Source organism: Megascapheus bottae, chromosome X (assembly GCF_031878675.1).
Source record: "Megascapheus bottae isolate mThoBot1 chromosome X, mThoBot2.hap1, whole genome shotgun sequence".
Lineage (NCBI taxonomy): Eukaryota > Metazoa > Chordata > Mammalia > Rodentia > Geomyidae > Megascapheus > Megascapheus bottae.
The window spans coordinates 28,740,992-28,755,228 of record NC_143547.1 but is presented as its reverse complement, the minus strand read 5'-3'; the positions used below and the strand labels follow the sequence as shown (position 1 = coordinate 28,755,228).

At 45.6% G+C, this 14,237-nt stretch overlaps 2 protein-coding genes across 9 annotated transcripts in view; one reads left to right on the top strand and one right to left on the bottom strand.

The window, feature by feature from the left end:
- Positions 1 to 10,820, bottom strand: part of Rbm10 (RNA binding motif protein 10) — a 37,373-nt gene extending 26,553 nt beyond the window's left edge. For 4 of the 8 annotated variants that reach the window (XM_090326526.1, XM_090326527.1, XM_090326528.1 and 1 more), the window contains exons 1-2: positions 10,524 to 10,820; positions 8,596 to 8,737 (exon numbers count right to left, since the gene is read on the bottom strand). In XM_090326526.1, coding sequence (XP_090182652.1) covers positions 8,596 to 8,737; positions 10,524 to 10,593 — 212 coding nt within the window. In that variant the 5' untranslated portion in view covers positions 10,594 to 10,820. Of the gene's footprint in view, positions 1 to 8,595; positions 8,738 to 10,523 lie in introns of those variants that run through there. The other 4 variants (XM_090326522.1, XM_090326523.1, XM_090326524.1 and 1 more) reach the window with 1 other exon arrangement.
- A 234-nt stretch (positions 10,821 to 11,054) lies between these two features.
- Positions 11,055 to 12,711, top strand: Ndufb11 (NADH:ubiquinone oxidoreductase subunit B11). The gene is made up of 3 exons (XM_090326531.1): positions 11,055 to 11,552; positions 12,271 to 12,401; positions 12,515 to 12,711. The coding sequence occupies exons 1-3, from the start codon at positions 11,346 to 11,348 to the stop codon at positions 12,639 to 12,641; spliced, it is 465 nt and encodes a 154-aa protein (XP_090182657.1). The 5' UTR covers positions 11,055 to 11,345; the 3' UTR covers positions 12,642 to 12,711.
- The last annotated feature ends 1,526 nt before the right edge of the window (positions 12,712 to 14,237 follow it).

The following is a 14,237-nucleotide window of genomic DNA, read 5'->3' as shown; positions in this document are numbered from 1 at the left end:
GATACTATGTTGAAAATGAGCTATACAACTTGTGGGCAAGGACCTTTTCTTTGTCCAAAATGAAATGTAGCATTACTTGATTTATGTAATTGTAACACTTCTGTACATTACCTTTATATTAACGATTTAAAAAAAAAGGTAAACAGGCCGGGAGTTTGGCCTAGTGGTAGAGTGCTTGCCTAGCATGCACGAAGACCCAGGTTCGATTCCTTGGTACCACATACTTAGAAAAAGCCGGACGTGGTGCTGAGGCTCAAGTTGTAGAGCTCTAGTCTTGAGAAATATCCAAGGACAGTGCTCAGGCCCTGAGCTTAAGCCCAGGACTGGCAAAAAATAAAGGTAAACCAACTAGGGAATGTGGCTTAATGATAGAGTGCTTGCCTAACACGAATGATCCCCTGGGTTCAATTCCTCATTAGCACATAAACAAAATGCCAGAAGTGTTGCTGTGGCTCAAGTGGTAAAGTGTTAGCTTTGAGCAAAAGAAGCTCAGGGACAGGGCTCAGGCCCTGAGTTCAAGCCCTAGGATTGGCAAAATTTTTTAAATAACAAATTCAGAAATGAAAAATTAAAAGGCATTTTTCCATTTCTTGTATATTTTTTCCAAAATTGCTTTTTCTTTGTCTGGTACTGAGGCTTGAACTCAGGGATTTGTTGATGTCCCTGAGCTAGTAGTTTGCTACTGGAGTCACAGCTCCACTGGTTTTGGGTGGCTAATTGGAGATGAGAGTATCATGGTATCCCTCCTAGGTCTGGCTTTTAGGCCTAGATCCTTTTCCTTCAGCCTCCTGAGTAGCTAGGATTACAGGCATGAGTTTACACTAGCACTCAGCCTAAATCTTTTTTTTGGAGGTCCTGAGGCTTGGGCCTGGGTGCTGTCCCTGAACTTCTTTTTGCTCAAGCTAGTGCTCTACCACTTGAGCCACACAGCACCACTTCTGGAGCCACAGCATTACTTTTGCTTTTTCTGAGTAGTTTACTTGAGATAAGAGTCACATGGGGCCATTCCCGGCTTTTTTTATGTGGTACTGAGGAATTGAACCCAGGGCTTCATGCATGTTAGGCAAAACACTCTACCACTAAGCCACATTCATAGCTTCTAAATAATTTTTTGCAGTCCTGGGGCTTGAACTCAGGGCCTGAGCAGTGTCCTTGGGCTTTCTCAAATCTAGAACTCTACCATTTGAGCCACAGCACCATTTCTGCCTTTTTTCTATATATGTGGTACCAAGGAATCAAACCCAAGTTTTCATGCATGCTAGGCAAGCACTCTACCACTAGGCCAAACTCCCAGTACCCCCTAAATAATTTTCATAGTAGTAAAATATACATAATTTTAACCTTTTTTCTTGGTTTTAAGGCTTGAATTCTAGGCCTGGGCATTGTCCCTGAGCTCTTTAGCTCAAGGCTAGGGCTCTACCACTTGAGCCACTGCATCATTTCTGGTTTTCTGGTGGTTAATTGGAAATAGGAATTCCACCCTCCTAAGTAGCTAGGATTACAGGCATGCACCATCAGTGCCTGGCTATTATTTTACCTTTTTTTAAATTTTAATTTATTTTTTTACCATTCCTGCCTGGGCTTGAGGTCAGGGCCTGAGCACTATCCTTGGACTTTCTCAAGGCTAGAACTCTACCACTTGAGCCTCTGTACTACTTCTGGCTTTTTTCTATTATGTGGTACTGAGGAATCAAACCTGGATCTTTGTGCATGCTAGGCAAGCACTCTACCTCTAGGCCAAACTTCCAGCTCCTATTTTACCTTTTAAGCCATCTTTAAGGATAGGATTTAGCAGCATTAACTATATTCACTTGCTGTCTAACCATTATCACTACATTCTAGGACCTCTTTACTATGCCATAGAGCCAGCCATTAGTGTGTATCTGTCTTCTTTGGGAAATGTCCTTTCACTTGCTTTGTCTTTTTTTTCCTTTAAAGTGCTGGGGATTGAACTCAGGGCCTCATGGATGCTAAGTATGGATTATATCATTGAGATACATCATCAGTCCTTTTTCACTGGCCTACTGTTTTATTATAAAAGTTATTTCTATATTCTAGAAATGAATCCTTTATCAGATTTTTTGGTCAGTCATGGGGCCTGAACTCAGGGCCTGAGTTCCAGCTTCTTTCCGTGTGTGGTACTGAGGAATCAAACCTGGGTCTTCATGCCTGCCAGGCAAACATTCTACCACTAGGCTAAACTCCTGGCCCCTGTTCTATTATTTTTGAACTATCTCAAGCTGGTGACTGGTGGCTCATACCTGTAATCTTAGGAAGCTGATATCTGAGGTTTGAGGTTTAAGTCAGCCAGAGCAGAAAATTCCAAGAGACTCATCTCCAATTAACCAGCAAAATGTCAGACTGGAAGTATGACTCAAATTGCAGAGTGCTAGCTGTGAGCAAGCAAGCTGAGCAAGAGAGCTAGGCCCCAAGTTTAAGCCCTGGTACCAGCACACATTTAAATATGATTCTGTAAGTGCCCTCTGGCCTGTGGAAGTTGCTCAGCCCTTCCTTGGATATTTTATTTGTTTTTGAAGATAACTGGCCAGATATTTGTAGAATGTCCTTCAACTTGGTTTTGCTCGACATTTTTTCTACTTAATACTTGAGTTGTAGGTGTTTTATTTCTGCTTTTGAGAAGCATATGACTAAAGGGCCATGGCCTGCTGATGGCATCACTGTAAGTAGTACAGGTCATCATCGTGACTGATCTCTGGGGATACTGACTGGGATCATCTAGTTAAGGTGGTGAATGTCACCTTCCTTCCTGTAAAATTTCTATTTCTCTCTTTCTAGTGAGTCACTAAAACCAGCATATTCTCAGGAAAAATAAAAAGCTCTGCTGCTTACAAGGGGCTATCTACACACACGAATCCAACTTTTCTTTTGCCAGTCCTGGGGCTTGATCTCAGGGTCTGGGCACTATCCCTGAGATTATTTTGCTCAAGTCTAGAACTTGACCACGTGAGCCACGGCATCACTTCTGGCCTTTTCTGTTTATATAGTACTAAGGAATCAAACCCAAGGTTTCATGCATACTAGGTATGAAGCCTACATACTGAGCCATATTCTCAGCCCCTCCAAGTTTTTCCATAAAGGACTTCTATGGCGGGACATTTCTAACCCAACAGATTTACAAAAGTCCAAATCTGTGTGTGTGTTGCTCATGGGGCTTGAACTCACCCTGGGCTCTGTCCCTGAGCTCTTGAGCTCAAGGCTACCTCCCTACCTCTAGGCCTGGCCGTTGTCCTTGAGCTCTTCAGCTCAAGGCTACCACACTACCCTTGAGCCTAGCTCCACTTCCCATTTTCTAGAGGTTAATTGGAGATAGAGTCTCGTCTGGCTTTTATTTTATTTTATTTTGCTGGTCCTGGGGCTTGAACTCAGGGCCTGAGTGCTGTTTCTGAGCTTGTGTTTGAGACAAGTTCTCTGCCACTTGAGCCACAGCACTACTTCTGGACTTTTTCTGAGTAGTTATATTTAAGATAAGTTTCATAGACGTTCATGCCTGGGCTATCTACAAACCAGGATCCTTAGATCTCAGCTTCTTGAGTAATTAGGATTATAGATGTGAGCCAACAGCACCCAGGGAAGTCCAAATGTAACAATTAAACCCTGTTGGCTAGGCTGAGAAATGTCCCATATTGCCAGCAAGGAATGGGACAATCCTTGTAAGAGAGGAATATTCCTGAACCACAACTCTACTGAGACAAAAATATTGTTCATCTTGGCATCTCATCTTTTGTTTAAAATAGTAAAAGGCAAAAGACAACTTAAAAGAATGAGGAAAATTCTGTGAAAAAAAGATTAACAAGGACAGATAATCTCAACCAAATATCAAAATGTGTCATAAAGGTAGACCAGTGAAGAGGGTTTTATCTTTGTTGTTGTTTTTAATTTCTTTTCTGTCTTGCTCATTTACCTGTCTTTTGTATGGTAAGGGAGAACACAGGGACAAAGCGTGAACAAATATAGCAGTGGTACTCACTAGAAACTGTTCGTTAGAAAACTATGTCATTGGGGTACTATAATAAAGATAGAGCAGAAAACGAATTCAACAGATCAGCTCAACTTTAATGGAAAATTGAAAAGGAATGTTATGGTGACTTGAGGAGAGTCAGGAGAAACAGGGCCCATTAGGGGTGGGAGTAGAGGGACTTAGGTAGGGTCATGGGTGGGGGCAGGGTCACAGGTAGCTGGAGGCTTCAGAGTCGCACCAGTTTATGGTGTAGGTCTGGCTCAAGAAACCTATTGTTTGAGCAAGTCCCCAGCCCTGGCATTTGAAGGAGCTCTGGCGCCTATCACCTAGGGGAAGGGGGGGAAATGGGCTTTCATATTTAGATTAAGATTCTGTCCTGGAGAATTTTGGGAAGGCCCATTGGGAAAAGGGTCTTTAGTGGGCCAAGTCATGGGAGCAATATTGAGTTATGAGCAAAAAGCAGATTTACATCAGTGTTGAAAATGAACTATACAACTTGTGAGTGGTATGGGAGAATAAGGGAGAGGTAACAATGTCCAATAAGAAATGTACTTATTACCTGACTTTTGTAACAGAAACCTCTCTATACATCACCTTTATAATAACAATAAAAAGTGAAAAATGGTAAATTATTGAACAGTTTGCAGAATAGGAAAACACACATTTTAAAAAAAACAGCATAAACAGCTGGGTACTCGTGGTTCATTTCTGTAATACTGACTACTCAGGAGGTTGAGATCTGAGGCTCAAAGTCACCCTGGGCAAAAAGAGTCCTGAGGTTTTTATCTTCAATTAACCACCAAAAAGCCAGATGTAGAGGTATGGCTCAAGTGGCAGAATGCTAGCCCTGAGCAAAAATCACTAAGGGAATACAGGAAAACCAAGAGTTCAAGCTTGTGTTCTAAGACATCCGTGAAATTTACATTTCAAATTAACTGAAGCTTACATTTCAAATTAAGGAAGGAACATAAGTGGGTTAGTCAATAAATAAACTGTGGTGATAGCCATCTGGCTTCGGGATCAGCAAATTCCAGCCAGCCTGCAAAATCTAGTTACTTTAAATAAAGTTTTATTGGAAGACAGCTTTACTTATTTACATATGCTCTCTCTGCTTTTGGTCACAGTAGTTGCCACAGGAACTGTACTGTCTTTAATTCCTAAAATATTTACTACCAGTGCCTTCATAGAATATACTGAAGACAGTAAAGTGGCTGATCTACTTCAGAAGTGATGAGGTCACTTTGCATTCAACTCAGCAAGACCATCAAGATTCCTAGTAAATGATTAGAAGTACCTAGCAAGGGGCTAGAAACATGGCTCAAGTGGTTGCCTAGAAATAAATAGCAAGTACATCAATGATCACTGAACAGCCTAGCCAGCCAGCCCTTTAACTCAGTGCCTGAGCACTGCCCTTGGGCTTTCTTAAGGCTAGCATTCTACCACTTGAGCCACAGCACCACTTCCACCTTTTTCTGTGTATATGGTATGGAGGAATCGAACCCAGGGTTTCCTGCATGCTAGGCAAGCACTCTACCACTAGGCCAAACTCCCAGCCCCCAGCCCTTTCTATTATCCTAGAAAACATCAGCAAGAAAAAAAAAACTTCAAAAATTTACTGCAAAGCTGGGTACTAGTAGCTCATGACTATAGTCCTAGCTACTTAGGAGGCTGAGAACTGAGGATCACATTTTGAAGCCAGCCGGGGTAGAAATGTCCATGAGAGGGCTGGGTTCTAGCCACAGTTCCATTTCTATCTTTTTGCTGGATAATTGGAGATAACAAATGGACTTTCCCACTGAGTTTGGCTTTGAACCAAGATATTAAGATGTAAGCCTCTTGAGTAGCTAGAATTATAGGAATGAACCACTGGCACCTGGCTGATAAAACCTTTTTGGTGTGATGATGGAGATGAAACCTAGGTCCTCACATATGTTAAACCATACACTATCCCTCAGCTAATTGCCTAGACCCTGGATACATTTTTCTATCTCTTAAAAAAATTTTTTATTGTAATGTATAGAGGGGTTACAGTTACATTCACCAGATAGTATGTGCATTACTTCTCACACATGGGTACCCCTTCTCATGTTTTTGTCCCCATTTCCCTCCCCCCACCCCCACCCAATCATCTTGTTTCCCCCCCTCCTGTTTCCTATTTCAAATAATCAAACATATATACAATATTAGACCCTGCATATTCTTATATAGAATAAAGTTCTACAAATAGTGAAAAGTAAAACTACACCCTTGAAGAATCTTTGTGACGTAGGGCAGGAAAAGGGAATATCTTGACGGCATAAATTATAAGGCAAAAAAGTTAATGATTTTAGCCCATCCAAATAAAGAACAGGTATCTTGGGGGAATGGTTAATGCAAATGCAGAAGGCACACCCCATGGTGCCCCTGGAAGCAATCATGAGCCCAATCAATCTTAAATATGGCAAGACAGAGCTGTTAAACACAGCACTAAGTGATGTGAAGTTCAGGAAACAGAAGGATGCCTATAGCACTATGCTGTTCGTGTAAATTGAAAACAGACACTGGAAACAACACTACCAATTTTAGAAGATACATTTCCAGCAGAACAGTGTCACTACCCACGGAGGTGGGCATTGGGAATAAAAATGAAAAAAAAAACATAGCAAGAGGAGGTCTTGCACTCACTGACCTGTGATAGAAACCTACCTTGAACTAGAAAAGTATGATTAACTCACACCTCTGCACTTTAGGTCCTTTAAAAGCCCAAGAAAAGCCAATGGTTTTACTTTGTTTCAAAATCTGTGGCAAGTGTATCACCTCTTCAAGCTCAGAAATGGCCACACAGCTGTTTCTAGTAAATACAGTCCCCAAATCAAATACTTTTAAAAATTCTTTTCTTGGGGCCAGGTGCTTGGCCTAGTGGTAGAGTGCTTGCCTAGCACTCATGAAGACCAGGGATTGATCCCTCAGTACCACATACATAGAAAAAAGCTGGAAGTGTTGCCGTGGCTCAAGTGATAGAGCTCTAGCCTTGAGAAAGTCCAAGGACAGTGCTCAGGCCCTGAGCTCAAGCCCGGGACTAGAAAAAAAAAATATTTTTTCTTGAGACAGGGTCTTGCTATGTGATCCTCCTGCTTCAGCCTCCCCAATACTGAGATTGTAGATGTAGGCCTCTGTAGTCAGCCTCTCACAGAAAACTTTTTTTTTTGAGGATCATGGAGCTTGAACTTGGCCTGGGCGCTGTCCTGAGCTCTTCAGCTCAAGGCTACCGCCCTATCCTTGAGCCAATCCCCACTTCTTGTTTTGTTTTCTATAGGTGAATTGGAGATAAGAATCTCAGGTCCTTTTGTGCCTGGGCTGGCTTTGAACCTTGATCCTCAGATCTCAGCCTCCTGAGCAGCTAGGATTACAGGCATGAGTCACTGTGCCTGGGCAGAAAACATTTTTTAAAAAGTGGTGCTAGAGTTGGAATTTGCAGCTTTGTGCCTGCTATCATTTGAGCTACACCCGCAGCCCTCTTTGCTTTCCTTGTTTCAGTTTTTGCTGGGTCCCAGCCTGGACCATGATCTTTCTACTTACCCTTCCTTTACAGCTGAGGTGATTACTCCTGTAATCCCAGTACTCAGAAGGCTCATGAGCTTGAGACTAGCTTGGGCTATATAAAGAGACTCAACCTCAAAACAAAACCCTGGCTGGGCACTGGTGGCACATGCCTGTAATCGCAGCTGATCTCTGAGAATCACAGTTTGAAGCCAGTCTGGGCAGGAAAGTCCCTCAGATTCTCATCTCCAATAAACTATGCAGAAAAAGCTGGAAGTGGAGATGTAGCTCAAGTGGTAGAGTGCTAGCCCTGAGCAAAACTCGGGGACAGTGCCCAAACCTGAATTCAAGCTCAAGGCTGGGGGGGATACATACACGTGTGTTCTTTCTCTCCTTCTCTCTCTCCTTTTCTCTCTCTCTCTCTCTCTCTCTCTCTCTCTCTCTCTCTCTCTCTCTCTCCTCTCTCTCTCTCTCCCTCTCCCTCTCTCTCTCTCTCTCTCTGTACTCCTTCTAAGACAAATCATGAAAACTGCAGCCTAGTCTGTCCCTCAGGTCTTCTACTATCTGACCATCATACTTTTCCTGGGCAAATTCCAGCTCTGACTATGCTACTCGCAGCCACCCCTCAAACCCCTGGCAACAGCCATGCCTCCTCCTCTGGGCCTCTTCCTACAGTGGCTGCTTTTACCTTGGTGAATGGCACTCATATTCAGCCTACCCAAGCTAGAAACCTGGGCCTCAGACTGGATTCCTTTCCCTTCCTTTCATTTCTTCACATATATCCAGTGATGTGATCACCTTTACATCCACCCATGATACATATCAAGCTGTTCTGTTATCACCTGAAAACTGTGAGATCTCCTTTGTGAGATCTGAGTACCGGACAGGTACTCAAAGGAGACCTCCAATCATCTGTAGCACTCCCAGAGCCTACACACATCCTGGCTCACATCAGGCCCCAAACACATAAGAATGAACAGAAATCATTGTCTGTGGTGCTTCCTCTACCCAGAGCCCCTTCCAACCTCTTCCAGGGGCAGTTATTACATGGGGATGTGCCTAGAGTGCTCAGGAGGATGGGAACAGGAGTAACTCACCGCCTCTCATACTCCATGTCCTGATTAGGCCTACGGGGGCTGCTGGGGCCCCTCTTCAGCCGCTGGTTCCGTTTCACTTCCCAGCTACCCCCACTGCTGCCACCATGATCTGCCAGCCTGGGTGATGCCTCTTGTAGGGATTCTGAGGAGATGGAAAGAAGAAAAGGGTCAATGCAGTTGGGGCAAAGAGGGTTTCCTTGAGTGACTCTCACTGACCAGGCCATCTACTGTCCCTTAGCCGACCTCCTAGTGTTCCTGTGATTCACAGCAGGAAGTTAGCCCTTGTAGCCACTCCCTTCTGTTTCCCACATGACATTAGACCCTACCCCATACAGTCTGAGAAAACAGCAAAACCCTGACCAGACAGGGAACATATTGTAGAGGGAACTGTGGGAAGATTCAACAGTGTTACAATCTGGGTTTTGCCAAGTTCAAGCCACCAACTGTATGCCCAGCAGGTCGAGGGGGAGTCTCTCAGCACTGACCCACTTGCTCCAACTAGGCACATTAGGTATGGAGATAAGACTTCAGAACAATTGGGGATTTATCAGCTCAATGGTACAGTACTTGTCAAGCATTCCCAAGGCCCTGGATGCCATTTGCAACATGGCAAAAACAACAAAAAACTCCGCATATCACAATGGCAGCCCCAAATTGTCAGCAGACTCATTCAACTGGCCCAAGGTGCCATTTCACCTCCCAGGAAGAGTACCCTAGCATGAAAGGCTCTTGAGGGTGTGTATGAAGTGGCTAAGTTGGCAAGAGATACCTGCTACCTTTCCAGATTCCTAGCCAACAGAGCTCTTGCCTTCACACAGCAACTGGCTCAGCGCTCAGGTGAAGCCAGGTCCCAAGGTGGTGCCTCTCTCCCCAGGGCTCTGAGGTTAAGTTTTCCGGAGACAAAATGGGCCCTTCCTCAGATTGCTCCAAAACAGTGTTCTGCCGCTGAGATGGAGGAAAAGATAGTTCATCTAACTCTCAAGGACTGTCGTGAGATCTAATGGAGTCTTAAGAACGATTTGACCATGTCCGTGTCAGAAAGATTCCAGAGTCTTCAGGCCCCACCCTCTGAATAGGAACTAGGTAAAGCCAGGCAGCTAAAACACCTGCCCAAGTCTAGGTTGCCACCACACCTTTCCTCCCCGAATACACTCATCAAAATTCTCTTCCCACTCTGGTTCCTGGTGCGAGGAACCAGAGTTACCTGCTCCCTGATAGGTAAAAGTTAGAAGCTTCAGGGGCTGAGAATCAGGCACAAAAACCTCTGGCCAAAGGGCCAGTCACTGCACGGTCATCCACACGACACAGACAGGAGCCAGATTTACAGATGCCAGCCCCCAAAACGGAGGGATCAAAATCACGGAAGGAACTTACAATAGGGGGCTGTAATCAAATATACTGAGGCCCTCTTTCAGCATACAAGTATCAGTGCCACAGACAGAACTTCTGAGGAGAAAAAGTCACCATACATATCCTTACGCACGCGTGTATACACACACAGTGAGTTACAGCCAAGCCCCTTGATGGGCAAAGATCAGAAGCAAGATATACAACACCTCAAGGATAAATAAGTCCCGTTCCTCGCCTTTGCCCCGAACCCCTCACACGCTACAGGAAATTTCCCTGTAGATACAAAAGTAGCAAAGTAACACCAATTACCTTCCCAATAATAAAGTTCGGCGTAGCAAGCACAGCAATGTATAGTAAACCAGTTAATAGCGTCCTTCCCTTCCCCCTACCCGCGTGCACTCACCCCACGTCCCAATCGCGCACGCGCTTCTGCTTTCATAAAGGGGGGGGGGGAGGAAGGACACCCCCTCCCGGGTTCGGACCACGCATGCATCGCTTGGCTGGTTGCAAATATCCCCGGGCCGCAGTCCGTCTTCGCGCCTCTTTATGAACACCCCACCTCCGCCCCAGTCCCTTACCTACGCCCCCACGACCAGAGGCGATGCTCACCTTCTCTGCCGGGGCTGTCAAGGGAGGGCTCCCAGGCATCACCTCGGCCCGCCGCCACTTCCTCCAAAACTCACGGGTCTGTCGGGCCTATATACACAGCAATTAAATCAAGGGGCGGATTAGGGGGAAAGGGAGAGGGGAGAAGTGCCGGGCACGCGGCCCTCCCAGACGATCGGCCCTCTCAGGGAAACTCAATGCTGCCTACTCCCAGCCGGCCGCAATACCCAGCACAAAATGGCGACGAGGAGACGGCAGCCGGCACTCCGACCACCATCCACCTACTAAGGGAGCGCGCTCTGGCCAGCTTCAACTATTGGCCGCCGCCCGCCAGGGCCAGCCCTGATCTTCTCTGATTGGCAGTCACATCCCACCTCCCTACACCCGTGAGAACGCCCCACAAGTCCAAAAAAAAGAGTAGCTGTTGGCCAATCCTGTCAGGCCCGCTTTTTAGCAGCTAGCCTAGCCTTTGAAGTTGAAAGACAAGCGGGAGCTCCACCTCTTTTCTCTAAGATCTCCCCGATGGTCACCACTTTACCGGAGAATGTGAGAGTATTCAAGCAGAAATTTCTCAGCCTGCTCACAGAGATAAAAGAACGAATGGGGGAGTAGAAGGCGGATCCTGACAGGAACAAGGAAGACGACTCCTCAGTGCCCCTCCCCACTCGGAAACTCTGCTCGGAATCTATTTACCGAGGGATGGGCGGAGCGACAATGGTCTCACGGTAGTTAACTGCAGTTGCGCACACACGTATTTCCTGCTCCGCCCCTGAGACCCAGAGGCACAATCTGTCATGGCGTCCGGCCTGTTAAGATTGTGTTCTCGCCGCCTTTTGGCGGCAGCGGTGACTCGAGGGCTCCCTGCTGCTCGCGTTCGATGGGAATCCAGCTCCTCCCGGGCTGTGATTACCCAGTCTGTTGTGCCTCGAAAACGGGCGCCAGATCCGGCCGCTTCCTGGCAGGAGGACCCTGAACCAGAGGACGAAAATCTCTACGAGAAGGTGAGAGGGACGGGGAACGGGATGTCGGAGGGGTCAATTGGGGACTGGCAGACAGGAGCATCCTAAAGGACGTTTTGGAATTGAGGACTGCGCAAATAGCAAAACGTTCTAACTTGGGGATTTTTACCGAGCATATTTACTTCTTTTATGCCCTGGTATCTTAGGACTGGGGTCTGAGGCGGGAGTGGTTTTATTTGCAGACAAATCTAATGTAAAGTGGGCGGCGTTTAAAGTGAATTAGAAGCCAAACAATCGTCGTTATTTAACACTGATATAGAGCAATTGCCGGAGCCAGTCTCTCCTCTAAACACTTTATATATATTCATTTATGTAGTCCTTAAAGTTCGATTTTGAAGTAGGCATAATATCTGCCTCATATAATTCAATGGACCAGAATGCTCACAATTGCACCTGGGATATGGAGTTCTGTATTTAAAAATGCCTAGCACACAGTAGTACTTTGTCAACATTTACCTCTGGTTGAGGGACTTGTATGTATATTTGGATAGGTGAAGGAAGGTGTTTTAGTAGTTTGAACCATAGGGAATTGTCAATATTCAATTCTTTTTGACCCATATAAATAGCCCTTTCCTGTGTCCTAACAATATGAACAAGAATGTAGCGAGGGAGGCGAGATTGGAGAGCAGGAGGTTGTACTGGGCCCAGCATACAACTTGGTGGAGACGCAGGAAGCTCCCATTAACGTCTTTCTCCACAGAACCCAGACTATCATGGTTATGATGAAAACCCTACTGTGGACATCTGGAACATGCGAGCTGTTTTCTTCTTCGGCATCTCCATTGTCCTGATCTTGGGCAGCACCTTTGTGGCTTATGTGCCTGACTATGGGTATGTAGGATTTCCCAAGAGAGGGGCAGGGGGCAGAGGCAAGGGTGGAAGTTGAGTTGGGCTGGTGTCCAGTTGCAAATCCTTACATCTGCTTTCACTTCTGCTGCCTCCAGGATGCATGAGTGGGCCCGCAGAGAAGCTGAGAGGCTGGTGAAGTACCGCGAGGCCAATGGCCTCCCCATCATGGAGTCCAACTACTTCCACCCCAGTAAGATCCAGCTGCCAAAGGATGAGAACTAACCAGTTGTTCAGTGGAGCTCAGAAGTGCTACTTTTCTCCTTAGAATATTTAATTAAAGCACTTGAAAGTTTGACTGGCTGCTGTTGTTTTTGTACACCCTCCCCACCCCTCACACACAATTAGTTAGAAATTGAAACCTGTCTGCAAAATGTCTCCGTTTTCTCCCACAGCAGCAGATAGGAGGAAAAGAACAAAAGACAAGCACATTTTTTTTCTTTTCCTTTTTTTTTGTATGTGTGCCAGTCCTGGGGCTTGATATCAGGGCCTGGGTACTGTCATTGAGCTCTTTTGCTCAAGGCTAGCACTCTACCATTTGAACCATAGCTCCTTTTGTGGCTTTTTGGTGGCTAAAGAGTCTCACAGACTTTCTTGCCTGTGCTGCCTTCAGACTGTGATCTTCCAATCTCAGTTTCCTGAGTAGCTAGGATTTTAGGTGTGCGCCACCAGTGCCCAGCTGCACTGGTTACTTTTTAAGTCTCAATTCTTATGCTGGGGTGGGAGTATGTGCCTGGACAATGATCTGTTTTATACTTTGTGTTATAGTTAAGATGACAGGTGTGTTAGATTTTGGTTGGTTGATAAAGGGTCTCTTGAACTTTTCTGCCCGGCCTCCATCCTCTCAATCTCAGACTCTCAAGTAGATAGAATTACAGGCTTGCATAAATATAATTGCTAATATTTGTAAGATATTTCCAAGCAGACCTTTCTATTGTATATGTTTTTTTTAATTGTATGGGCACTGGGGCTTGAACTAAGGGCCTCACCATCTTCCTATTTTTTTTTTATTGGATCATGGGGCTTTAACTCTAGGCCTGGGCACTGGCCATGTGCTTTTCAGATCAAGGCTACTGCCCTACCCATTGAGCCTCAGCCCCATTTCCTGTTTTTTAGTGGTTAATTGGAGATTAAAGTTTCACATTCCTTAGTGACTGGGCTGGCTTTGAATTGCGATCCTCATATCTCAGCCTCCTGAGTAGCTAGGATTACAGGTATGAGACACCATACCCAGCAACTTATTTTTTTGCCAGTCCTGGGCTTGGGCTCAGGGCTTGAGCACTGTCCTTGGACTTTCTCAAGGCTAGCACTCTACCACTTGAGCCTCAGCACCACTCCCGGCTTTTTGCTATGTATGTGGTACAGAGGAATCGAACCCGGGTCTTCATGCATGCTAGGCAAGCACTGTACCACTAGGCCAAACTCCCGGCCCCAAGCAGCAACTTTTTTTTTTAACAAGACCTGGGGCTTGAACTCAGGACCTGGGCACGGTCCTTGTACACATTTTGCTCAAGGCAAGCTCTTTACCAGTTGAGCCACAGCACCACTTCCGGCTTTTTCTGTGTATCTGGTACTAAGGAATCAAACCCAGGGCTTCATGCATGCTAGGCAAGCACTCTACCACTAGGCTATACTCCTGGCTCCTCTTCCTTAACTTTTAAGTTCAAGGCTGGTGTTTTACCACTGGAGCCATACCTCCATGTCTCGTTTTTTGGTGCTTAGTTGGGAGATATGAGTCCCTTCCCAGGCTGGCTTCAAATCATGATCCTTAGATCCCAGCATCCTGAGTAGCTAGAATTAACAGCATGAGCCACCTGTGTC

Bases quoted from the DNA above. Each gene is read 5' to 3' on its own strand.
- Ndufb11 (XM_090326531.1), top strand. From the start codon at position 11,346: ATGGCGTCCGGCCTGTTAAGATTGTGTTCTCGCCGCCTTTTGGCGGCA. The intron at 11,553-12,270 runs GTGAGAGGGACG...CTTTCTCCACAG, and splicing joins ACGAAAATCTCTACGAGAAG to AACCCAGACTATCATGGTTA. The intron at 12,402-12,514 runs GTATGTAGGATT...TGCTGCCTCCAG, and splicing joins GCTTATGTGCCTGACTATGG to GATGCATGAGTGGGCCCGCA.